General features: G+C 49.4%; 1 protein-coding gene across 1 annotated transcript; it reads left to right on the top strand.

Moving 5' to 3' along the window:
• The first annotated feature begins 4,808 nt into the window (after positions 1-4,808).
• On the top strand, positions 4,809-21,400 carry TMEM41B (transmembrane protein 41B). The gene is made up of 7 exons (XM_089668056.1): positions 4,809-5,047; positions 9,089-9,206; positions 9,970-10,098; positions 12,840-12,933; positions 14,390-14,494; positions 18,139-18,277; positions 20,569-21,400. The coding sequence occupies exons 1-7, from the start codon at positions 4,969-4,971 to the stop codon at positions 20,736-20,738; spliced, it is 834 nt and encodes a 277-aa protein (XP_089524182.1). The 5' UTR covers positions 4,809-4,968; the 3' UTR covers positions 20,739-21,400.
• Positions 21,401-27,298: the final 5,898 nt, after the last annotated feature.

Genomic DNA, 27,298 nt, shown 5'->3' with positions numbered 1-27,298 from the left:
AAAGTTCGAGTTGCCAAACGTCAGCCACCAAACCTGAATGACTTGAAGAGGATAAGCCAAGAGGAGTGGGCCAAAATCCCTCCTGAGATGTGTGCAAACCTGGGGGCCAACTCCAGGAAACGTCTGACCTCTGTGATTGCCAACAAGGGATTTGCCACCAAGTACTAAGTCATGTTTTGTGAAGGGGGATCAAATCCTTATTTCCCTCACTGTATGTATGAATGTGAGTTAGGGACCTTCGATTGTACGCTCCTCGGGGGCGGGGACTGACGTGAATGCACAATATATATAAAACGCTGCATAAATTAACCATGTTCTATAAGTACCTGTAATAAATAAATAAATGAACGGGGTGCGATTGTGATGCGGAATTGGCACAGAAACTGGTGTGAATCCAAGCTCATGCAACTTGAGTGCCATAGACTTCAATGTGAACCCTCCAAAATCGCATGAAAGTTGCACCTGAAGGATACACATGTGACTTGCGTAGAGCACAAACAATCGTCCTCGGTCAAAGCCAAAGTCACACTCATCCTAAGTCGCATCAAGCCGAACCGTAAATCGCAGGATTTTGAAGTCGCACAATTCCGAATGGAGCCTTATTGTCAAAGCCGAAGTTAGAAGCCGATTGGCTCCCACACACAGTTGCGCCAGCTTAAAGCAGCCCATATATGGGTCGAATTCCGAACGATTTTTCGATCGAAAATCAAAACCGTTGTTCGCTCTGTACTCCGAATGTGCCACCAATGATTTCGAAAATCGGTCTTTTTTTCACAAATTTTCCAACACGCCCGATGAAACGAAATGGAGAGGAACCACGAAAATTGGCCGGTGCCATTGTCCCACTAAGGCCGCCCATACATGGGTCAAAATTTGACCGATTTTTCATCCAGACCTAAGAATAATCAGCCGATTTTCACTCTGTTAGTGGCTCAATGGCACCGGCCGATTTTCATGGTTCCCCCCCCCTTTCAGTGATCGGGCATGTTGGAAAATTCGTAAAAAACGACCGATTTGCGTCTCAACAATGGTCAAATCGCACGATCGTTTTTCCAAAAAGAATATGCGCATGAGCCGTGACCAGGAAGGAACAGAAGTTTCACCTGTTATATGGGGTGAATGTTATGACTCGGTCGGACAATTTTCGAAATCATTGATGGCGCCGGATTACTGAGCGAACGTTTTCGATTTTCGGACGAAAAATCGGAATTCCAACCATGTATGGTCTGCATTAGCATGACCAATCCGCAAAACACGAAGCACGGCATCCTGGGACATAAACCGCATGATCCCAGTAAATGCGCAGACTTCTCCAGATGTGCCGAGAACTTAACACTTCGGAGCTCAAAAGTGGTGGAGGCCCGCATCCTATGCAGAGCGAAAACCAGTCGATTACTCTCAGTCCGATTTTTGGACGAAAAATCCTTGGGAAATCGACCCATGTATGGCCGGCCTTAGTAAACCTCCCCCACGGAGGTCAATCTGTGCCTCACCATCTCACAAAATGTGGAGCCCCAATGTGATGACATCATCTCCAAACCGCCGGGGAGCTCTCTGTGTGTCAGTGCCCTCGCCTGCTTGTGCCTGTGTCAGGTCCAATGACGGTGTAGTTCCCACCTGCACTAGTTGTTCGATGTTTTTGTCAGATGTTCCTCTGGTGTCAGAGGCTTCTATTGACAACGACATGAAGTTTCTGCAGAGTCAATATTCGCAGTGTTGACCCTTCTTTTTCAGGACCTCTGCAATTCCCCCCGGCATGCTCTCCATCAACTTCTGGGCCACATCCTGACTAATGGTGGCCCATTCTTCCATAATCAACGCTTGGGGTTTGTCAGAATTTGTTGGTTTTTTTTTTGTTCACCCGCCTCTTGAAGATTGACCACAAGTTCTCCATGGGATGAAGTTCTGGGGAGTTTCCTGGCCATGGACCAAAAAGTTCGATGTTTTTTTCCCCAAGCCACTTAGTTATGACTTTGGCCTTCTGGCAAGGCTCTCCATCATGCTGGAGAAGGTATTGTTCCTCACCAAACTGTCCTTGGATGGTTGGAAGAAGTTGCTCTCGGATGTTTTTGGACCATTCTTTATTCATGGATGTGTTCGTGAGTGAGCCCACTCCCTTGGCTGAGAAGTGACCCCACACTTGAGTGATCTCAGGAGGCTTTACTGTTGGCATGGCACCGGATTGATGGAGGTGCTCACCTTTCCTTCTTCGTATAAGGTTTTTTCAATTGGAAAGGGGATTAATCAGAAAAGGACTTTCCCTCAGTTCTCAGCCGTCCAATCCCTGGACCTTCTGCAGAATATCAGTCTGTCCCAGATGGTTTCCTGGAGAGAAGTGGCTTCTTTGGTGCCCTTCTTGTCACCAGGCCATCCTCCAAAAGTCTTCTCCTCACTGTGCGTGCCGATACATCACACCTGCCTGCCGCCATTCCTGAGCTAGCTCTGCACTGGTGGTGCCCCGATCCCGTAGATGAATCCTCTCCTGGCATTGTTCCTCACCAAACTGTCCTTAGATGGTTGGGAGAAGTTGCTCTCTGAGGATGTTTTTGGAACATTCTTTATTCATGGATGAATTCTTGTGAGTCCACTCCTTAGCTGAGAAGTGACCCCACACACGAGTGATCTCAGGAAGCATTACTGTTGGCATGACACCGGACTCATGGAGGTGCTCACCTTTTCTTCTCTGGACAAGGTTTTTTCATTTGGAAAGGGGATTCATCAGAAAAGGACTTTCCCCCAGTCCTCAGCCGTCCAATCTCTGGACCTTCTGCAGAATATCAGTCTGTCCCGGATGGTTTTCCTGTAGAGAAGTGGCTTCTTTGCTGCCCTTCTTGACACCAGGCCATCCTCCAAGTGTTCTCCTCACTGTGCGTGCCGATGCATCACACCTGCCTGTTGCCATTCCTGAGCTAGCTCTGCACTGGTGGTGCCCCGATCCCGCAGCTGAATCCTGTCCTGGCGCTTGTTGGACTTTCTTGGGCGCCCTGAAGCGTTCTTCACAACAATTGAACCTCTCCTGGAAGTTCTTGATGACCCGAAAAAAGGTGGATTTAGGTCCAATCTTAGTAGCAGCATATCCTTGCCTGGGAATCCCTTTCTGTGCAAAGCGATGATGACGGCACGGATTTCCTCAAACGTTCGGCCAGGGTTGTAGTTCACCGCAGGAAGAGTCACATTGGGCTTTCAGTTGGCGGTAAACAGTAACAGACAACACTGGATTTTTACAAAAAAAATTTATTATCAAAGAAAAACTGGAACGAATTAGTTAAAAAAACACATTTTTGGAGCGTAGCCGTCTATTACTCGCTGTTCTCATAAGTTGCCACCAAAGGACAACCCAAAAGAAGTTCTCCTGCTCCTGACGGTGGCAGTGACACCACGTATGTGGGTGTTATTTGGTATTTGTACCCGGAGTTCAGCCCAGAAACCAGATAATTGAGCTAAAACATACTGACCTTTGACCCCGAGTATGACTTTTGACCCTCACCTAGATCAAACCCTGATCTACTTACTAAAAAGGAGACCCCGCCCACTTCACGGAGGAGCTCCACCCACCTGGATACGACACCCACATCACAGAGAAGCTTCACCCACCATAGGAGACCCCCATCCAAATTGCAGAAGAGCTCCACCCACCAAAGAGGAGACCTCACCCAATCACAGAGAAGCTCTACCTCTCCATAGAGGAGACCCCATCCTTACCACAGGGGAGTGCCACCCATCACAAAGACCCTGCCCACACTACAGAGAAGCTCCACCCACCACAGAGGAGACCCTGCCTACATCAAAGAGGAGGAGCTCCACCCACTACATAGGAGACCCCATCCTTACCACAGGGGAGTACCACCCATCACAAAGACCCTGTCCATGCTACAGAGAAGCTCCACCCACCACAGAGGAGACCCTGCCTACATCAGAGGAGCTCCACCCACCACAGAGGAGACCCCACCCACAGAACCAAGGATCATCACACCCACCACAGAGACCTCGCCCATACTACAAAGAAGCTTCACCCACTACAGAGGAGCTCCACCCATCACAAAGACCCTGCCCACACTACAGAGAAGCTCTACCCACCACAGAGGAGACCCTGCCTACATCAAAGAGGAGCTCCACCCACCACAGAGAAGATCCCACCCACAGAACAGAGCATCATCACACCCACCACAGAGACCTCGCTCACACTACAGAGAAGCTCCACCCACCACAGGAGACCCCACCCACAGAACAGAGGATCATCACACCCACCACAGAGACCTCGCCCACACTACAGAGAAGCTCCACCCACCACAAGAGACCCCACCCACAGAACAGAGGATCATCACACCCACCACAGAGACCTCGCTCACACTACAGATAAGCTCCACCCACCACAGGAGACCCCACCCACTGAACAGAGGATCGTCAAACCCACCAGAGACCCCGCCCACATCACAGAGAAGCTCCACCCACCACACAGAAGACCCCACCCACAGAACAGAGGATCGTCAAACCCACCAGAGACCCCGCCCACATCAGAGAAGCTGCACCCACCACAGAATAAACCCCTCTATAACAAAGAAGCTCCACCCACATGACAGAGATGCTCCACCCACATCACAGAATACCCCACCCACACCACAAAGGATGACCCGCCCACACCACAGGATCTTCACCCACCAGAGGCCCCACCCACATCACAGAGATGCCCCATCCACCACAGAAGAGATTCCACCCACATCACAGAGATGCCCCACCCACCACAGAAGAGATCCCGCCCACAAAGAAGAACCTACAGATGTGAGCTACAGAGGAGACCCGGACACCGGAGTACCAGGGAGACCTCCCAAACCACAGAGCGGAGCCGCGGGCTGATGATCTCCCGGATATCCGGTCTGCAGTGCGCTGTCATGGTGACGGGTGACGCATGCGCGGTGTGTCCGGCCGGCTCCAGAGGGTGAAGGAGAGGCGGAAGTGGTGAGCCGGGAGATGAAGATGGCGAGAGCAAGGAGTGCGGCCGGGGAGAGGACTGAGAACCGGGAGGCGGAGGAGGAGAGGATCATCCGGGGTGAGAGAGAGGCCGGGAAACCCTCCCCTGTGTGACCCCCCACCCGACATATATGTGTCCTCCCCCCGATATATGTGACCGGACACCCCCTATACTGATGACACCCCTCTCCCATCCCCCCTTCCCTCAGATGTCAGCCCCTGGTAGTGGCGACCAGCGAGGGGCCCCGTGTAATGAGGAGTGTAGTGACCAGCGAGGGGCCCCGTGTAGCGAGGACCAGCGAGGGGCCCCGTGTCGCGAGGGGCCCCGTGTCGCGAGGACCAGCGAGGGGCCCCGTGTCGCGAGGACCAGCGAGGGGCCCCGTGTCGCGAGGACCAGCGAGGGGCCCCGTGTCGCGAGGACCAGCGAGGGGCCCCGTGTCGCGAGGACCAGCGAGGGGCCCCGTGTCGCGAGGACCAGCGAGGGGCCCCGTGTCGCGAGGACCAGCGAGGGGCCCCGTGTCGCGAGGACCAGCGAGGGGCCCCGTGTCGCGAGGACCAGCGAGGGGCCCCGTGTCGCGAGGACCAGCGAGGGGCCCCGTGTAATGAGGAGTGCAGTGAGGACCAGCGAGGGGCCCGTGTAATGAGTGTAGTGAGGACCAGCGAGGGGCCCGTGTTGTGGTGGCCAGCGAGGGGCCCGTGTAATGAGGAGTGTAGTGAGGACCAGCGAGGGGCCCCGTGTAATGAGGAGTGTAGTGAGGACCAGCGAGGGGCCCGTGTAATGAGGAGTGTAGCGAGGACCAGCGAGGGGCCCCGTGTAGCGAGGGGCCCCGTGTCACGAGGACCAGCGAGGGGCCCCGTGTCGCGAGGACCAGCGAGGGGCCCCGTGTAATGAGTGTAGTGAGGACCAGCGAGGGGCCCGTGTAATGAGGAGTGTAGTGAGGACCAGCGAGGGGCCCCGTGTAATGAGTGTAGTGAGGACCAGCGAGGGGCCCCGTGTAATGAGGAGTGTAGCGAGGACCAGCGAGGGGCCCGTGTAATGAGGAGTGTAGCGAGGACCAGCGAGGGGCCCCGTGTAGCGAGGGGCCCCGTGTCGCGAGGACCAGCGAGGGGCTCCGTGTAATGAGGAGTGTAGTGAGGACCAGCGAGGGGCCCGTGTAATGAGGAGTGTAGTGAGGACCAGCGAGGGGCCCGTGTTGTGGTGGCCAGCGAGGGGCTCCGTGTAATGAGTGTCGTGGCGACCAGCGAAGGGGCCCCGTGTAATGGCGACCAGCGAAGGGGCCCCGTGTAATGGCGACCAGCGAGGGGCCCCATGAAATGCGATGTGCTTCAGGTTTCATACCCAGAGGAGGTTACATGAGCCGACCAATACAGATCTCTGTTCTAACTCCTCCCACCAGGAGGATGTGGGTCCCGCACAGCAGCATTGTGGAGGAGTGTTGGGGCTCCTCAGAATGCTCTCACACAGCACCCCGGATTTATTGCAGCGACACCCCAGAGTGGGGAGGACCCCGGCGGTGTAGTCAGCCTCTTGTCTCCCCGCCTACAGCAGAGCTCAGACTGGAAGGAGGAGGGGCAGCACTGAGCAGCCAATCAGATATGGTGCATGTACATGTGCTGACAGGAGGAGAGAGATGACCTCACCAGCCTCTTGCTGCTTGTTCCCCATCTAGTGACGGGGGGGAGGGGACCAGGTTGTGTTGTTATAAGTTGGGTCAGCGGGCCACTGTCAGAGCTGTGCAAATCTCAGGACAGCATGGACAGGAATAGGAATTCCCTGGCCTGGAGCTCAGCCCGCTCCGGCCTCTATGGGGTTAACTCTTCCTCTATGGGATGTTGCCAGACTGGATCTCATCAGCTCCGAGCCACCCGGAGAATTCCTCAGACTCCGCCCCCTGTGGAATCTCAGGTATGACCCGGGCTCAAAGGTCGGCCATGATGGATGATTCTGACTCTGGATTTCACAACATCCAACGTCACCCACATTCCAGGCTTCTCATACCGAGTACAAGATGAAGTTTAATCAGAGGGCGAACATCTGGGGGAGCCAATGAGGATGTAAGGGAGGAGTCCGATGGGGACCCTGATGTAAGGGAGGAGTCCGATGGGGACCCTGATGTAAGGGAGGAGTCCGATGGGGACCCTGATGTAAGGGAGGAGTCCGATGGGGACCCTGATGTAAGGGAGGAGTCCGATGGGGACCCTGATGTAAGGGAGGAGTCCGATGGGGACCCTGATGTAAGGGAGGAGTCCGATGGGGACCCTGATGTAAGGGAGGAGTCCGATGGGAACCCTGATGTAAGGGAGGAGTCCGATGGGAACCCTGATGTAAGGGAGGAGTCCGATGGGAACCCTGATGTAAGGGAGGAGTCCGATGGGAACCCTGATGTAAGGGAGGAGTCCGACGGGAACCCTGATGTAAGGGAGGCCTCTGACGGGGACCCTGATGTAAGGGAGGCCTCTGACGGGGACCCTGATGTAAGGGAGGCCTCTGACGGGGACCCTGATGTAAGGGAGGCCTCTGACGGGGACCCTGATGTAAGGGAGGCCTCTGACGGGGACCCTGATGTAAGGGAGGCCTCTGACGGGGACCCTGATGTAAGGGAGGCCTCTGACGGGGACCCTGATGTAAGGGAGGCCTCTGACGGGGACCCTGATGTAAGGGAGGCCTCTGACGGGGACCCTGATGTAAGGGAGGCCTCTGACGGGGACCCTGATGTAAGGGAGGCCTCTGACGGGGACCCTGATGTAAGGGAGGCCTCTGACGGGGACCCTGATGTAAGGGGGGACCCTGATGTAAGGGGCGACTCTGATGGGGACTCTGATGTAAGGGAGGCCTCTGATGGGGACCCTGATGTAAGGGAGGAGTCCGATGGGGACCCCATGTGAGACTGAAGGGGAGGATCTAACAGAGTGTAGGGGCAATGTTTCCTTCCTCCGGATTATCTTCAGGTTTATTGTTGTCTGTTGTTGGAGCTCCTTAGTCATGTGACTGGATTGACGCTCCTTAGTCATGTGTCTGTCATGTGACTGGATTGACGCTCCTTAGTCATGTGACTTTATTGACGCTCCTTAGTCATGTGACTGGATTGACGCTCCTTAGTCATGTGACTGGATTGACGCTCCTTAGTCATGTGACTGGATTGACTCTCCTTAGTCATGTGACTGGATTGACGCTCCTTAGTCATGTGACTGGATTGACGCTCCTTAGTCATGTGACTGGATTGACGCTCCTTAGTCATGTGACTGGATTGACGCTCCTTAGTCATGTGACTGGATTGACGCTCCTTAGTCATGTGACTGGATTGACTCTCCTTAGTCATGTGACTGGATTGACGCTCCTTAGTCATGTGACTGGATTGACGCTCCTCAGTCATGTGACTGGATTGATGCTCCTCAGTCATGTGACTTTATTGACGCTCCTCAGTCATGTGACTTTATTGACGCTCCTCAGTCATGTGACTTTATTGACGCTCCTTAGTCATGTGACTTTATTGACGCTCCTTAGTCATGTGACTTTATTGACGCTCCTCAGTCATGTGACTGGATTGACGCTCCTCAGTCATGTGACTGGATTGACGCTCCTCAGTCATGTGACTGGATTGACGCTCCTTAGTCATGTGACTGGATTGACGCTCCTCAGTCATGTGACTGGATTGACGCTCCTCAGTCATGTGACTGGATTGACGCTCCTCAGTCATGTGACTTTATTGACGCTCCTCAGTCATGTGACTTTATTGACGCTCCTTAGTCATGTGACTTTATTGACGCTCCTCAGTCATGTGACTTTATTGACGCTCCTCAGTCATGTGACTTTATTGACGCTCCTCAGTCATGTGACTTTATTGACGCTCCTCAGTCATGTGACTTTATTGACGCTCCTCAGTCATGTGACTTTATTGACGCTCCTTAGTCATGTGACTGGATTGACGCTCCTTAGTCATGTGACTGGATTGACGCTCCTTAGTCATGTGACTTTATTGACGCTCGCTGTGTAAACATTCACAGATCCTGCTGATGGTAACAATTAAAGCAGGAATTGATGATGGAAAGCAATGTGAGTCCAGAATTGTCCTGAGTTATGAATTATATTGGGGATAATCAATGATTTCCTGTTTTGCAGGCAAAGCCCAATCAGAAGGCGGCTCGGCGCGCACCTCCCTCCTCATATTGGTGTCTATATTTTCATCTGCAGCCTTTGTCATGTTCCTGGTGTACAAGAACTTCCCCCAACTCAGCGAGTGAGTATCTGTGACATCATCACCTTCACCCTGACCGCTGTACAGCGCCGCGGTATATGTCAGAGCTATATCAATGTATAATAGTGTGTGACTGTGGGGGAGGGGACATTAGTGTAAGCTCCTCTGGTACAGAGACTGATGGGACTGTGGGGGGAGGGGACATTAGAGTGTAAGCTCCTCTGGTACAGAGACTGATGTGACTGGGGGGGAGGGGACATTAGAGCGTAAGCTCTTCTGGTACAGAGATTGATGGGACTGTGGGGGAGGGGACATTGGAGCGTAAGCTCCTCTGGTACAGAGACTGATGTGACTGTGGGGGAGGGGACATTAGAGCGTAAGCTCCTCTGGTACAGAGACTGATGTGACTGTGGGGGAGGGGACATTAGAGTGTAAGCTCTTCTGGTACAGAGACTGATGTGACTGTGGGGGAGGGGACATTAGAGTGTAAGCTCCTCTGGTACAGAGACTGATGTGACTGTGGGGGGGGGGGCGTTAGAGTGTAAGCTCCTCTGGTACAGAGACTGATGGGACTGTGGGGGGGGGGGCGTTAGAGTGTAAGCTCCTCTGGTACAGAGACTGATGGGACTGGCTCCGTGTTCTCTGTACTGCACTGCGGTATATGTCAGAGCTATATAAATGTATAATAATAATAGTGTGTGACTGGGGAGGTAAAGGAGTATTCCCCCCCCCCCCCCCCCCCCCACAGTTTTCTTCCTCCTGCTCATTGTCCTTTTAGTCATTTTTTTTCTGTTTTCCTTCACAGGGAAGAGTGTGCGCAGATAAAGATTCCCCGGGATATGGATGACGCCAAGGCTCTGGGGAGAGTGCTGTCCAAATACAAGGACACGTTCTATGTGGAGGTCCTGGTGGCGTATTTTGCCACGTATGTCTTGTATCCTTTGCAACTATAACCCGTGGTTCACATCTGTGGGGGTCATGATTTGCGGGGGCCCGAGGGCCCATTCATTTGAATGGACTCCCGTGCCCTGGGACACGCAGGGAAGAAGTTCCTGCACTACGTTAATGGGACCCGATTTTTGCATTGAAGTAGTGGTGCACCGAAATGACAATTCAGGTGCCAATACTGAAAATTCAGGATGCATGTTGTCAAAAACCGAACCGAAACCGGGATGTCTGCGGTAGGGAGGCTCCAGTTTGTTTTTTTTTTCTACTTTTATGTATATTTTTAATTACTTTTTTCAACTTATGTTTTTATTGCTATCACATAAGAGAGCAATAGTCCCCTATGTGATAACATATGAGTGACAGGTCCTCTTTGTAGGGGTTGGGGGGGGGGGGTGGAGTGTGCAAGGAGAGGGCAGGAGAGGGGCAGTGTATACAGAGAGGTTCCTCATTGGCTGTCACTATAGGTTGGTGCCTGTTTTTAAATGCAATTGCCGGCTTTTTTTTTTTTTTTTCACTATAGCTCATAGAATGAGCTGTCACTTTCCCTGGAGCCAAAGGATGCTTTGTTTCTTTTAACTCGGGAAAGAAACTAAAAGGAAACTTTCTTTCTTTTATCTTGGGAAAGAAACTAAAAGGAAACTTTGTTTCTTTTATCTCGGGAAAGAAACTAAAAGGAAACTTTCTTTTATCTCGGGAAAGAAACTAAAAGGAAACTTTCTTTTATCTCGGGAAAGAAACTAAAAGGAAACTTTGTTTCTTTTATCTCGGGAAAGAAACTAAAAGGAAACTTTGTTTCTTTTATCTCGGGAAAGAAACTAAAAGGAAACTTTGTTTCTTTTATCTCGGGAGAGAAACTAAAAGGAAACTTTGTTTCTTTTATCTCGGGAGAGAAACTAAAAGGAAACTTTGTTTCTTTTATCTCGGGAGAGAAACTAAAAGGAAACTTTGTTTCTTTTATCTCGGGAAAGAAACTAAAAGGAAACTTTGTTTCTTTTATCTCGGGAGAGAAACTAAAAGGAAACTTTGTTTCTTTTATCTCGGGAAAGAAACTAAAAGGAAACTTTGTTTCTTTTATCTCGGGAAAGAAACTAAAAGGAAACTTTGTTTCTTTTATCTCGGGAAAGAAACTAAAAGGAAACTTTGTTTCTTTTATCTCGGGAAGGAAACTAAAAGGAAACTTTGTTTCTTTTATCTCGGGAAAGAAACTAAAAGGAAACTTTGTTTCTTTTAACTCGGGAAGGAAACTAAAAGGAAACTTTGTTTCTTTTATCTCGGGAAAGAAGCTAAAAGGAAACTTTGTTTCTTTTATCTCGGGAAGGAAACTAAAAGGAAACTTTGTTTCTTTTATCTCGGGAAAGAAACTAAAAGGAAACTTTGTTTCTTTTATCTCGGGAAGGAAACTAAAAGGAAACTTTGTTTCTTTTATCTCGGGAAAGAAACTAAAAGGAAACTTTGTTTCTTTTAACTCGGGAAGGAAACTAAAAGGAAACTTTGTTTCTTTTATCTCGGGAAAGAAGCTAAAAGGAAACTGTTTCTTTTAGCTGGGGGGGAAGTGACAGCTCATTTTGTGAGCTATAGGGAAGAAAAAAAAAAAAAGCCGGTAATTACATTTTAAAAACTGTCACAGACATAGTGACAGCCAGTCACTGTATACACTGCTCCTCTCCTGCCTTTCTCAGCCCCCTCCCCCCCTTATCTGCAGTACACACAGTCACCTGTATCGCCTAAATGTTTTCTATCGGCAAAATGCCGATAGCACTATTTTCGGACGCATTCCTACATTGAAGTCATTGGGACGCGATTTTTACATTGAAGTTAATTATTATCGTCAGCAGCTTTTTTTTTTTCTTTTTTTTTCTATTGGCAAAACACCGATAACCCTATTTTTGGGCGATTCATTTTTGGATTTTAGATTCCTCAGTTTTGTTCAGTTTGTGCCGCCTGTCCTGAGCTGTGCCTAGGCTACAACTCCACTAGATCTATATCATGACTCTGGCCTGGATTCTAGATTCTTCAGTTTGTGCCGCCTGTCCTGAACTGTGCCTAGGCTACCACTCCACTAGAACTATATCATAACTCTGGCCTGGGTTCTAGATTCCTCAGTTCTGTTCAGTTTGTGCCGCCTCTCCTGAGCTGTGCCTAGGCTACAACTCTACTAGATCTATATCATGACTCTGGCCTGGATTCTAGATTCTTCAGTTTTTGTGGCCTGAGCTGTGCCTAGGCTACAACTCTGCTAGAACTGTAAATCATTATTGCAGAGCTGGTCGGTGATCTCCTTTTTTCTGATCACGTATCCCAGAAGACAATGGGGAGGGAGGGGGGGGAGGACAACTTCCACTTCCGGATCAGTCGGAGCGGGTACCTGTCAAATTTGGGTACCCACTCCCCCCAAGCGCTCCCCAAAGCTGCCAATGGGGAGCAGGGGACCAGTCTTTAAAGCGGAACTTCCCCTTTTGGGGCGGAGCTCCGCTTTAAGGTCCCTATATAAAGAAAGTTGACCTCCACCAGCCTTAAATATTCTCCTGGAATCTGTTCCTCTGACAGAGACCATGTGACCAGATGCCAGCCAATGAGGGAATCCCATTGTTGGGAGATAAAGCAGAAGACTGCACACCAGAAGTACTGATGCAGAATGATACCCGGAGATTGTACCCGCAGCTGCATTGCGGACTGTACCACGATCATCACTAAATGGGGAATCTTCTTTAACCGACATGCGTCCAGTCTACAGACCTTCGCTATTCCGGGCTCCATATTCCTCAGTATCCTGTCTGGATTCCTCTACCCCTTCCCCCTGGCTCTCTTCCTCGTCTGTTTGGTGAGTATCTGGGTAGTCCCCTTTTTCCACTCCTGGCCTAAAGTCATTTTTTGATGTTCCAAAAACAAGAAGGGTGTTTTAACGCCTGTAACGGAACCAACCCCAGACTGCGCTTGAGTATTTCCGTTAGAATACCGCTTCCCCGTCCGAACACCGACCACGGACACCACAGCCCACCATACAAGACGACACCAGTCTTGAAGTAAACCAGGAGGTAGACTAATTTATTTGAACATAGATACAGGATATATACACTCAGGAGACAGTCCCCCCTCCCTGCATAATGTCACAGGGCGGGGCAATCTACATTTAGTAACGACACACAGGTATTCAAACTTCACACCAGCAGACAGTCCCATCAGGAGGGAGGGCTGCTGGAGTCACTCCCCACTAAGCTAATACACATAAACACATCCCATAATAGTTTGCTCCCAAGCCAAACAATAGAACAGTGGGATGCAGCCCCACAACACCATACAATCCACAACCCCCCCCCCCATCTCCTAGACATGTCTACACAATATTAGGACAGATCACCCTGTACCCCTAACAGGCACAGGGTGACTTACACATAATAGGGATATGGGGAGCTGAGACAGGGGTCCCCCACCTCTCCAAAGTGAGCTGCGTTCTATGGGCCCCCCACCCGTCATTTATCAATAAAAGTGGATACAAATACTCCTATAGGCTGAGAATACACAAGCATGTAGAAGACCCTCTGACAGGGTCTCTTGGCACCTCTGGGGCCCGGATACTAAAAATACAACACTGCACCACACAATGCAAGAACCAACGCGTTTCATCAGGTTTTGAAGAAGGCGGTATATCCCTCGAAAAGCAACTGCATAGAATATATATATATAGAGAGAGAGATATTAATATTATATATTTATATAACAGTTTGCTCAGCACTTTACAATATAAAGGGGGACAATACAGTTCAATACAAGAGGGTTAGGAGGGCCTGATCCTGGGAGCTTACAATCTAGGAGGGAGGGGCTAGTGGTACAATAGTTAATAACTGTGGGGGATGGACTGGTTGGAATAGTAGAAGATTCCATTATTAGCTGAGGGCAGGATAGGCTTCCCTGAAGAGATCGGTTTTCAGAGATCGCCTAAAAGTGAGCAGAGTAGGCGACAGTCTGATAGATTGGGGTAGAGAGTTCCAGAGGAACTTGCCTAACGATAGTGCACACCGTGTATATAGAGAAGATTGTTTTCTATCCGCATCACCGCAGGGTGTTTGTAGCCATTCAGCTGTACACCCTTAGTGAGCATGCTCCGTCTCATTGTCTGCTGCTCCCGAAGTGTTCGTTCTTCCCTCCCAGCAATCCTGGTGTCACTAGCCTGGCTGCGCAGTCTGGCAGGATTATCCGTATCGTATGACTGGCTGAACAGAAGTACAATTCCTCTGTAGGGTACGTGTCAGCTCACGCGCTCTCCTGTCTCCTTCCAGTGTTCGGGTCTCGGAGCGTCGTTCTGCTACATGCTGTCCTATCATGTCGGGAGGCCGATCGTCTACAAATATCTGACAGAGAAAGCCGTCAAATGGTCAGAGCAGGTAATACCCATTGTATGGAAAGATTCGATTGTCCGAGGGCCACATTTCTGTTGTGGGCGGCATCCACCGGCATCTTTTATCTCAGGTGTGAGATTTCTCAATGCATATAAGGGGGCCCAGGTTTTTGGGGGGTTTTTTTCTTTGGGGGGGCGCAGTTGTTTTCTTTTTGTTTTTTGCATTTTATTGGGACCCGAATGTAAGGGGGTACTCTGGGGTTAACTGATCATACGTAAGGGAGCACTCTGGGGACCCTGATGTAAGGGGGTACTCTGGGGTTAACTGATCATACGTAAGGGAGCACTCTGGGGACCCTGATGTAAGGGGGTACTCTGGGGTTAACTGATCATATGTAAGGGAGCACTCTGGGGACCCTGATGTAAGGGGGTACTCTGGGGTTAACTGATCATACGTAAGGGTGCACTCTGATGGGGACCCTGATGTAAGGGGGTACTCTGGGGTTAACTGATCATACGTAAGGGAGCACTCTGGGGACCCTGATGTAAGGGGGTACTCTGGGGTTAACTGATCATACGTAAGGGTGCACTCTGATGGGGACCCTGATGTAAGGGGGTACTCTGGGGTTAACTGATCATACGTAAGGGAGCACTCTGGGGACCCTGATGTAAGGGGGTACTCTGGGGGTAACTGATCATATGTAAGGGAGCACTCTGGGGACCCTGATGTAAGGGGGTACTCTGGGGGTAACTGATCATATGTAAGGGAGCACTCTGGGGACCCTGATGTAAGGAGGTACTCTGGGGTTAACTGATCATACGTAAGGGAGCACTCTGGGGACCCTGATGTAAGGAGGTACTCTGGGGTTAACTGATCATATGTAAGGGAGCACTCTGGGGACCGGGATGTAAGGGGGTACTCTGGGGGTAACTGATCATATGTAAGGGAGCACTCTGGGGACCGGGATGTAAGGGGGTACTCTGGGGTTAACTGATCATATGTAAGGGAGCACTCTGGGGACCGGGATGTAAGGGGGTACTCTGGGGGTAACTGATCATATGTAAGGGAGCACTCTGGGGACCCTGATGTAAGGGGGTACTCTGGGGTTAACTGATCATACGTAAGGGTGCACTCTGATGGGGACCCTGATGTAAGGGGGTACTCTGGGGTTAACTGATCATACGTAAGGGAGCACTCTGGGGACCCTGATGTAAGGAGGTACTCTGGGGTTAACTGATCATATGTAAGGGAGCACTCTGGGGACCGGGATGTAAGGGGGTACTCTGGGGGTAACTGATCATATGTAAGGGAGCACTCTGGGGACCCTGATGTAAGGGGGTACTCTGGGGTTAACTGATCATACGTAAGGGAGCACTCTGATGGGGACACTGATATAAGGGGGTACTCTGGGGTTAACTGATCATATGTAAGGGAGAGACTGATGGGGACCCTGATGTAAGGGGGTACTCTGGGGTTAACTGATCATACATAAGGGGGCACTCTGATGGGGACACTGATATAAGGGGGTACTCTGGGGTTAACTGATCATACATAAGGGGGCAATCTGATGGGGGCTCGATGTAAAGGGGAACTCTAATAGGGACGGCTTGATATAAGGGGGCCCAGGTTCTGTTTAAGTACCCTAATCTAATGATGACCTAATACATACTAGTGTTTCCTGAATCATGACACCATCAGAGACTCACACACACAGTGCTGACATTGTGCCCCCTGATTTTTTACACTGCACCCCCAGATCAGGTAGGCTAGATCCGGCCCTGCCAGTCTGTGTTTGGTCCGCCCATTGCAGTGTGTGTGTATATATATGCCTGTGGGTGTTGTGTGTGTGCATATATACATAGATACAGTTGCAAGAAAAAGTATGTGAACCCCTTGGGATTACGTGGAGTTTTGCATGAATTGGGCATAAAATGTGCTCTGAACGTCATCTAAGTCACAACAATAGAAGAACACAGTCTGCTGAACATAATACTACACAAACATTAGATGTTGCCATGGTTTCATTGCACATAACATGTAAACATTCACAGTGCGGGGAGGAAAAAGTCTGTGAACCTTTGGACTTAATAACTGGTTGACCCTCCTTTGGCAGCAATAACCTCAACCAAACGTTTCCTGTAGTTGCAGATCAGACCTGCACAACGATCTGGAGTCATTTTGGACCACTCCTCTTCACAAAACTGTTTCAGTGTAGCAATATTCTTGGGATGTCTGGTGTGAATCGCTCTCTTAAGGTCATGCCACAGCATTTCAATGGGGTTGAGGTCAGGACTCTGACTAGGCCACTCCAGAAGGCGTATTCTGTGCTGTTGCAGCCATTGTTTTGTTGAATTACTTGTATGCTTTGGGTCATTGTCCTGTTGCATCACCCATCCTCTGCGGAGCTTCAGTTGGCGGACAGATGGTCGTACGTTTTCCTGCAAAATGTCTTGATAAACTCTGGAATTCATTTTCCCATCAATGACAACAATCCGTCCAGGCCCTGAGGCAACAAAGCAGCCCCAAACCATGATGCTCCCTCCGCCATGTTTCACAGTGGGGATGAGGTTTTCATGTTGGTGTGCTGTGCCTTTTTTTCTCCACACATAGTGTTGTGTGTTCTTCCCAAACAACTCAATCTTGGTTTCATCTGTCCACAGTATATTTTGCCAGTAGTGCTGTGGAACATCCAGGTGCTCTTTTGCAAACTTCAAACGTGCTGCAATCTTCTTTTTGGACAGCAATGGTTTCCTCCGTGGTGTCCTCCCATGTACTCCATTCTTGTTTCATGTTTTCCTTATTGTAGATGTGTCAACAAAAATGTTAGCATGTGCCAGAGATTTCTGTAGGTCTTTAGCTGACACTCTGGGATTCTTCTTTACCTCATGCAGCATTCTGCGCTGTGCTCTTGCAGTCATTTATACAGGACGACCGCGCCTAGGGAGAGTAGCAACAGTGCTAAACTTTCTCCATTTGTAGACAGTCTGTCTTACCGTGGACACATGAACATCAAGGCTCAAGGAGATACTTTTATAACCCTTTCCAGCTTCATGCAAGTCAACAATTCCTGATCGTAGGTCTTCTGAGAGCTCTTTTCTGCCAGGCATGGTTCACATCAGACAGTGCTTCTTGAAACCAGTAAACCCAAAACAGGTGTCGGCAACACATCCAATATCATCACACTGATTGGAGTCAAGGTTGGCTCATTCCTGGCTCCAATTAGCTCTGGGAGAAGTCATTAAGCTAGGGCCTCACATACTTTTTCCTCCCTGCACTGTGAATGTTTACATGTTATGTGCAATTAAACCATGGCAACATCTAATGTTTGTGTAGTATTATGTTCAGCAGACTGTGTTCTTCTATTGTTGTGACTTAGATGACGTTCAGAGCACATTTTATGCCCAATTCATGCAAAACTCCACGTAATCCCAAGGGGTTCACATACTTTTTCTTGCAACTGTGTGTATATATATATATATATGTGTGTGTGTGTATATGTATATGTATGTATGTGTGTCTGGGGTGTTGTATGTTCTGGCAGTTTATTCTGAGTCAAGCGATTACCATGTCACCTGATATCTATATAATCACATCGGAGGCTCCACGTCACCTGATCCCAATGTATACTCCGGTCTCCGCTCTTCATGCTCCGTCTGATTCTCTGATTACATGGCGTTTTATGTTTCCAGGTGGAGCGGCACAAAGATCATCTGATTAATTATATCATATTCCTGAGAATAACGCCTTTCCTGCCAAACTGGTTCATCAACATCACCTCTCCAGTCATCAACGTCCCCCTTAAAGTCTTCTTCTTGGGGACCTTCCTGGGTGAGTGGTTGTTGTGCTAGAACACTGCTTAGTAGACAATCATCTAATTACACCGATAATCCCCGAGGGGTTTTTATTTTGTAATTTGTTTGTTTGTTTTTTTATACCTATCACAGTCACTATCTTGCCCCACAGCCATATAGACCAGGTTAGGGGTTAACACAGCAAAGGCTTTGTAAAGTTCCTGGTTTCCCTTTTAACCCCTTCCAGTCCGGACACTTTTCCCCCCTTCCAGTCCGGACACTTTCCCCCCCTTCCAGTCCGACACTTTCCCCCCCTTCCAGTCCGACACTTTCCCCCCCTTCCAGTCCGACACTTTCCCCCCCTTCCAGTCCGACACTTTCCCCCCCTTCCAGTCCGACACTTTCCCCCCTTCCAGTCCGACACTTTCCCCCCCTTCCAGTCCGACACTTTCCCCCCCTTCCAGTCCGACACTTTCCCCCCCTTCCAGTCCGACACTTTCCCCCCCTTCCAGTCCGACACTTTCCCCCCCTTCCAGTCCGACACTTTCCCCCCCTTCCAGTCCGACACTTTCCCCCCCTTCCCCTTCCGGTCCGGACACTTTTCCCCCCCCCCTTCCAGTCCGGACACTTTCCCCCCCCTCTTCCGGTCCGGACACTTCCCCCCCCCCCCCTTCCGGTCCGGACACTTTCCCCCCCCCCCTTCCGGTCCGGACACTTTCCCCCCCCCCCCTTCCGGTCCGGACACTTTCCCCCCCCCCTTCCGGTCCGGACACTTTCCCCCCCCCCCCTTCCAGTCCGGACACTTCCCCCCCCCCCCCTTCCGGTCCGGACACTTCCCCCCCCCCCCTTCCGGTCCGGACACTTCCCCCCCCCCCTTCCGGTCCGGACACTTTCCCCCCCCCCCTTCCGGTCCGGACACTTTCCCCCCCCCCCTTCCGGTCCAAACACTTTCCCCCCCCCCCTTCCGGTCCAAACACTTTCCCCCCCCCCCCTTCCGGTCCAAACACTTTCCCCCCCCCCCTTCCGGTCCAAACACTTTCCCCCCCCCCCTTCCGGTCCAAACACTTTCCCCCCCCCCCTTCCGGTCCAAACACTTTCCCCCCCCCCCTTCCGGTCCAAACACTTTCCCCCCCCCCCTTCCGGTCCAAACACTTTCCCCCCCCCCTTCCGGTCCAAACACTTTCCCCCCCCCCCTTCCGGTCCAAACACTTTCCCCCCCCCCCTTCCGGTCCAAACACTTCCCCCCCCCCCCCCTTCTTCCAGTCCGGACACTTTCGCCCCCCTTCATTTTACATTTTTATTTATTTTTTTTTATATTATTATTTTAATTTATGTTCTTTTTTTAATTTTTTTTATTTATTTTTTGCACTGATTGCCCTCAGGCCACCTTTCAGCGCTATCACACTTTGAAGGACAATTGCGCGGTCATGCAACACTGTACCCATATTAATTTTTTAGCATTATTTTGAGACACATAAAGCTTTATTTTGATGGTATTTATTCACCGCTGGGATTTTTTTTTTTTTTTGCTATATAAATGAAAATGTCCAAAAATTTTGAAGTTTTTCTTATACAAAATTGCAAATAAATCTTTCTTTATAAATCTTGGCCAAAATGTATTCAATTATCTTTTTAGTAAAAAAAAAAAAAATAACCCAAATTAGTTTATAACCAAAAATTATAATTTTTCTAAATTTTTTATTTTTTATTTGTTTTTTTTTAACATACTGTCACTCTAGCAGTACAGTCACCATGGTGACACTGTACTAGTTGAGGGGGGTGATGAAGATGTATATTTTTTATTTTTACATTGATTGCTTTTACACCCATAAAGGCTGTAAAAGCAATCATTTCTCCTTCTCTCTGGCTGCATTCTTGCAGCCATTGAGAAATATTGTGATAGCTGTGATTGGTCCCAGCTTGTCACATGGTACAAGGCTGTTGTGAATGGCCCTGTACCATGTGATCTCTGTGATCATTCACAGATTTAACATGTAGTAAGCAATGATGTCAGGCCAATCAGTGATCACATGATCGGGACCTCACACAGAGGTCCCGTACAACGATCGGTGTTCCACTGTGTCCGGAGGACACAGCGGGCACCAGATCGTGGTGCTGCGCGCTCCCAGGGAGCACACAAGCAAGGGGCAGGGAGGTCGTTTATAAACGGCCACCCGACCCTGCACTGCTCCTGTCCGGCCGTTTATATACATGGGCCAGACGGGAAGGGGTTAAATTGATTTTCATGCTGAAATATGTTTTCTGTCTTTGTGATGTATAAACACAACTTGCCGCCGTTAGTCGCTTCTTACACCTTGTCTGTTCCAGGCGTGGCCCCTCCGTCATTCGTGGCGATCAAGGCCGGGACCACACTGTACCAGCTGACCACGGCGGGGGAGGCGGTCTCTTGGAACTCCGTCATTGTCCTCATGATCTTGGCTGTCCTCTCCATCTTGCCTGCCATCTTCCAGAAGAAACTAAAGAAGAAGTTTGAATGAGCCCCGGCCCTCCTTGCTGGGCTGTCATCTCAGGACTCTCTCTGAAGCCTGAGAGGAGATGAAGAAAAATAACTTATTTACGTGTACAGACTGCAGCTTTCCTGCCTTCCTATTAAATTAAAATATTTTATTTAGAACCTTTATCAATAGGCCCCCCCCCCTCCGCTACCACCCACAGCTCACTATGATGGAACGTATTGAGGCCTTAAAACATGGACCATTGCTGGTGACCATGAACTGGAAATATTTGACCATTCTGCCCATCCTGGACTGGGAGACTGAAGGCTGCTCCTTGGAGAAGGTGCCCCAGCTTGGGGTGGAGAGCTATGCACTAGACTTCTCTGTCCCATGTACATTGACCACCCAGCCAGTACAGGCTCTAAATGCTCGTATATACAGTGCCGTGGCCTACAGAAGTACCTGCCCCCCCTTGGTGACTGTTACGGTGCAGCAGTTGCCATAGTTGCTTTGTGTACTATGCCCATCGGAACAATTTCTGGTCACCCAACCTGAGCAAAAGCTCTTGAGGATAGTCCTCACCAACCGCCTGACATCTGTGAAAGGGGGAGCTTGGTCAGACCCCAACCTGAGCCGTGGATGCTGTGCTGGGGCCGGCCTAAGGCAGTATCTGCTCTCGTTAGGAGATTAAAGCCTGTACGTGATTGGTGGCCCTAGATGAGTATTAGCTGTAGAACGTCTGTGGAAGCCACGTGGTTCCAAGGACTGTGCAGCGTTCTGGTCCTGATCAAAGAGCCAGCCCACCCAAAGGTGATATTTCCATGTCTGGTGGACAGAGACAGACACTGGGTTCTTGTATCTCTCGGGGTTCTCCAGTGGTGATGTATTCCACTCCTAAAACTGCAGCACTGCATTAAACCTTCTTTCACCTGTTGATGGATTAATGGGGTGCTGGGTCAAAGATGCCCATCTTGGATCACCATAATAGAGAATAGATAAATCAGAACCACACGCCGATCTCCACTCCTCCAAATACTTTTATTGAAGCATCAACTGTGTAGCTTCGAGTATGGTGTCTCCATCCAAAAGAAACCACCGACTAATGTGTTTCATCACAAGGAACCATGTGATCAAGCCATTGATGATGAAATGCATTGGTTACTTTTGGGTTGAGGCTCAAAGATTCCCATCCTGGCTCACCATTATAGAGAAGAGACAAATGAGTGCTGCACTCTGAATCTCCATTCTTCCAAACACTTTCATTCAAGCATCAACAATGTAGCTTCAAGTATGGTGTCTCCATCCAAAAGAAACCACCGACTAATGTGTTTCATCACAAGGAACCATGTGATCAAGCCATTGATGATGAAATGCATTGGTTACTTTTGGGTTGAGGCTCAAAGATTCCCATCCTGGCTCACCATTATAGGGAAGAGACAAATGAGTGCTGCACTCTGAATCTCCATTCTTCCAAACACTTTCATTCAAGCATTAACAATGTAGCTTCAATTATGGTGTCTCCACTTTTGGGTGGAGGTTCATAGCTGCCCGTCCTGGTTGACCATTATAGAGAAGAGATGAATGAGAGCTGCTCTGCTCTTCATTGTTCCAGACACTTTCATCCAAGCATCAACAGTGTAGCTTCAATTATGGTGTCTCCATCCAAAAGAAACCACCGACTAATGTGTTTCATCACAAGGAACCATGTGATCAAGCCATTGATGATGAAATGCGTTGGTTACGTTTGGGTTGAGGCTCAAAGATTCCCATCCTGGCTCACCATTATAGGGAAGAGACAAATGAGTGCTGCGCTCTGAATCTCCATTCTTCCAAACACTTTCATTCAAGCATTAACAACGTAGCTTCAATTATGGTGTCTCCACTTTTGGGTGGAGGTTCATAGCTGCCCGTCCTGGTTGACCATTATAGAGAAGAGATGAATGAGAGCTGTTCTTCATTCTTCCAGACACTTTCATCCAAGCATCAACAGTGTAGCTTCAATTACGGCGTCTCCACCCAAAAGAAACCACCATCAGTGTTTAACGTGTTTCAGTACAATCACAAGGAATCGTGAGCAATCCATTTAGAATGAAATGCGTTGAGGGTGGAGGCTCGAAGAAGCGTGTCTTTGTTCACCATTATACGGAAGAGATGTATGAGGGATGTTCTTCACTCTTCCAAACCCCTTTAGTCAAGCAACAACAGTGTAGCTTCAGCTACGGTGTCTCCACCCAAAAAAAAAAGAGCCTTTTAACACATTTCACGCCAATGACAAGGAATCATGTGATTAAGCCATTTGTGAATGAAATGCGTTAGTGCCTCAAAGAAGCCTGTCCTGGCTCACCATTATAGGGAAGAGATGTATGAGGGACGCTCTTCACTCTTCCAGATCCCTTTAGTCAAGCATCAACCGTGTAGCTTCAGCTACGGTGTCTCCACCCAAAACAAAAAAGAGCCTTTTAACACATTTCACCCCAATCACAAGAAACCATGTGATCAAGCCGTTTGTAAATGAAACGCGTTACATGGTGGTTACTTTTGGGTGGAGGTTCAGATGCCTGTCCTTGCTGACCATCATAGAGAAGAGATGAATGAGAGCCGCTCTTCACTCTTCCAAACACTTTCATCCCAGTGTCAATGGTGTCTCCACCCAAAAAAAACCACTGCCAACTTAACGCGTTTCACTACAGTCAGAAGGACCCGTGTGATCAAGCCATTTGTGATGAAACGCGTTACAAGGTGGTTACTTTTGGGTGGAGGCTCAGATGCCTGTTCTTGCTGACCATCATAGAGAAGAAACGCGTTAGTCGGTGGTTACCTTTGGGTTTGGCCACCATAATTAGAGCTACACGGTTGGTGCTTGAAAAAAAGTAGTTGGAAGAGCGGAGATCGGAGTGCGGCTCTCATTCATCCATCTCCCACTCCTGTCAAACTCTCCATGAGATGAAATACATTAAAAATCCAGGAAGGAGAGCGGGGCCCCCTCGTAATGGCTGTGGAGATATCTCACCACTGGAGTCTCTGGGGGATAGAAGGAGAGGGGCCCCCTCGTAATGGCTGTGGAGATATCTCACCACTGGAGTCCCTGGGGGGATAGGAGAGCGGGGGCCCCACGTAATGGCTGTGGAGATATCTCACCACTGGAGTCCCTGGGGGATAGAAGGAGAGGGGCCCCCACGTAATGGCTGTGGAGATATCTCACCACTGTAGTCCCTGGGGGATAGGGGAGCGGGGCCCCCACGTAATGGCTGTGGAGATATCTCACCACTGGAGTTCCTGGGAGATAGGAGAGCGGGGCCCCCACGTAATGGCTGTGGAGATATCTCACCACTGGAGTCTCTGGGGGATAGAAGGAGAGGGGCCCCCTCGTAATGGCTGTGGAGATCTCTCACCACTGGAGTTCCTGGGGGATAGAAGGAGAGCGGGGCCCCCACGTAATGGCTGTGGAGATATCTCACCACTGGAGTTCCTGGGAGATAGGAGAGCGGGGCCCCCACGTAATGGCTGTGGAGATATCTCACCACTGGAGTCCCTGGGGGATAGAAGGAGAGGGGCCCCCACGTAATGGCTGTGGAGATATCTCACCACCGTAGTCCCTGGGGGATAGGGGAGCGGGGCCCCCACGTAATGGCTGTGGCGATATCTCACCACTGGAGTTCCTGGGGGATAGGAGAGTGGGGCCCCCACGTAATGGCTGTGGAGATCTCTCACCACTGGAGTCCCTGGGGGATAGAAGGAGAGCGGGGCCCCCACGTAATGGCTGTGGAGATATCTCACCACCGGAGTCCCTGGGGGATAGAAGGAGAGCGGGGCCCCCACGTAATGGCTGTGGAGATATCTCACCACCGGAGTCCCTGGGGGATAGAAGGAGAGCGGGGCCCCCACGTAATGGCTGTGGAGATATCTCACCACCGGAGTCCCTGGGGGATAGAAGGAGAGCGGGGCCCCCACGTAATGGCTGTGGAGATATCTCACCACCGGAGTCCCTGGGGGATAGAAGGAGCCATTGGGTGAATTACCAATATTCGTTTTTTTTTGTGAAATGCACCTTCAACAAGACGTGATGTTCTTTAGGGCAGTTGGTGGATCCCGGCTGACCACAAGTGTTTGTTTTAGTTTTGAATGGAATGGGGACAGACTCAGCCCCGCCCCCTGCTCCCCCGTCACTGGATTTGATTGACAAACGATCAGTCTGCCCGTGGAAGAGCGAGAGAGCCGCTGCTCCTTCTGCACATCGCTGCATGGAGATGGGGCTCAGGTAGGGGCAAGGAGGGTGGCTGGGGGGAGGAGCTGCACACTACACATTTTTAAAATGTGTTTTTTCTCTCTTTTTTTTTTTTTTGTAGGAACATGGAAAGCGTGGCACCAGATATGCGCAGATCACGGCTGCCATGCGGGCCTCCTGCAGACTGTCAGTGTGCGCTGTCTGCCCGTACATTGGTACATACGTACAGGCGCGGTATCACACTGACAGGAGGACTCCGTGAACTATCAGAGCCGTAGTAGTTTGAGAGCTACAAGCCAACCGCCGCAAAGGATGTTGGCACTTGCTAGTGGTGCACCGAAATGAAAATTCTGGTGCCGATACCGAAACTTCAGAATGTGGCTGAAAACTGAAACCAAAATGTCTGCTTATGTGGGGGTGGGGAGGCTCCATTTTTGTTGGATTTCATATAATTTTTTTTTTTTCTTATGATTTTATTGCTGTCGCATTGGGGACCAATAGTCCTCTATGTGATAGCATATGAGAGACAGGTCCTCTTTTTAGGGGGGAGGGGGCAGGAATGGGGCAGTGTATATAGGGAGGTTCCCTCACTGGCTGTCACTATATGTTGGGGACGATTTTTAAATGCAATTCACGGCTTTTTCTTTTCTTCACTATAGCTAACAGAATCAGCTGTCACTTTCCCCAGAGCTAAAGGAAACTTTGTTTCTTTTACCTCGGGGAAAGAAACTAAAAGGAAATTTTTTGTTCCTTTTATCTCCGGAAAGAAACTAAAAGGAAATTTTTTGTTCCTTTTATCTCCGGAAAGAAACTAAAAGGAAACTTTGTTTTTTTTTACCTCGGGAAAGAAACTAAAAGGAAACTGTTTCTTTTAGCTGGGGGGGAAAGTGACAGCTCATTTTGTGAACTATAGCGAAGAAAAAAAAAAAAAAAAAAAAAGCCAATAATTACATTTTAAAAACTGTCACTGACCTATAGTGACAGCCAGTGAGGGAACCTCTCTGTAGACACTGCTCGGGGAAAGAAACTTAAAGGAAACTTTGTTTCTTTTATCTCGGGGAAAGAAACTTAAAGGAAACTTTGTTTCTTTTATCTCGGGAAAGAAACTAAAAGGGAACTTTTTGTTTCTTTTACCTCAGCAAAGAAACTAAAAGGAAACTTTGTTTCTTTTACCTCGGCAAAGAAACTAAAAGGAAACTTTGTTTCTTTTATCTCTTGAAAGAAACTAAAAGGAAACTTTTGTTTTTACCTCGGCAAAGAAACTAAAAGGAAACTTTGTTTCTTTTATCTTCGGAAAGAAACTAAAAGGACATTTTTTGTTTCCTTTACCTCGGGAAAGAAACTAAAAGGAAATTTTTTGTTTCTTTTAGCCTGGGGGAAAAGTGACAGCTCATTCGGTGAGCTATAGCGAAGGAAAAAAAAAAAAGCCGGTATTTGCATTTAAAACCGGCACCGACCTATAGTGACAGCCAGTGAGGGAGCCTCGCTGTATACACGGCTCCTCTCCTGCCTTTCTCAGACGCCCCCCCTCACGTCTGCAGTATATACAGTCGACTGTATCGGCTCCTATCGGCAGATATGTTTCGGTGGCCAAATTTTTGGTGCAACCCTAGTACTTGTAGTCGACTCATTCACAGAACTCTGTGAAAGAATGATGCTGCTGTGTGGGAGGAGTTACTCTGTTTTTAAAAAGTGACAGCAGGGACAGGGAACTTCTCCCCATACTACTGGCCTAGGGAGTGAGGAGATCGACCAGCCGCTGCAGCAGATATTTAGGGGGAGATTTACTAAAACTGACGCACTCAGAAATTGGTGCAGCTGTGCCTGGCAGCCAATCAGCTTCTAACTTCAGCTTGTTCAATGAAGCTTTGGCAATAAAACCTGGAAGCTGATTGGTTGCTACGCAGAGCTGCACCAGATTTTGCACTTTCTAGTTTTGGGAAATCCCCCCTTTAAAGTGTTACTAAACCCCCAACAGTACAATCAGTCTGTAGATGCAGTAAAGCGTGCTTGTTATACGCACTGCGGAACCTGAAGGGTTAATCCTCTGCATTGCGTAAGGCAAGGCTGTTAGATACTGTCTTCTCTGATCCTCCCCTTCCAGTGTCCCCTTCTTAGCTCCTGCTAAGACATATCGTGTGGAGTTGCTCTGCACATGCTCAGTTTGGCGTGTACTGCTAGAGCTGTGTTTTTTTTTGGGGAGAGGGCATGTGCTCAGCACAGGGCCATTCAGCACTGTTCAGACAGGTTAGGGGTCCTGCATCCTTCTAGAGTAGGGGTCTCCAAACTTTGGCGCTACATGTGTTGATGAACTACAAGTCCCATGAGGCATGGCAAGACTAACAGCCAGAGGCAAGACTCGCAGAGGCATGATGGG

This window comes from Staurois parvus, unplaced genomic scaffold (assembly GCF_062004578.1).
Source record: "Staurois parvus isolate SC_StPar_1 unplaced genomic scaffold, SC_StPar_1.0 ptg003780l, whole genome shotgun sequence".
Classification (NCBI taxonomy): Eukaryota; Metazoa; Chordata; class Amphibia; order Anura; family Ranidae; genus Staurois; species Staurois parvus.
This window is presented reverse-complemented; position numbering and strand designations above follow the sequence as displayed.

Bases quoted from the DNA above. Each gene is read 5' to 3' on its own strand.
- TMEM41B (XM_089668056.1), top strand. From the start codon at position 4,969: ATGAAGATGGCGAGAGCAAGGAGTGCGGCCGGGGAGAGGACTGAGAAC. The intron at 14,495-18,138 runs GTAATACCCATT...TTATGTTTCCAG, and splicing joins CCGTCAAATGGTCAGAGCAG to GTGGAGCGGCACAAAGATCA. The intron at 18,278-20,568 runs GTGAGTGGTTGT...TGTCTGTTCCAG, and splicing joins CTTCTTGGGGACCTTCCTGG to GCGTGGCCCCTCCGTCATTC.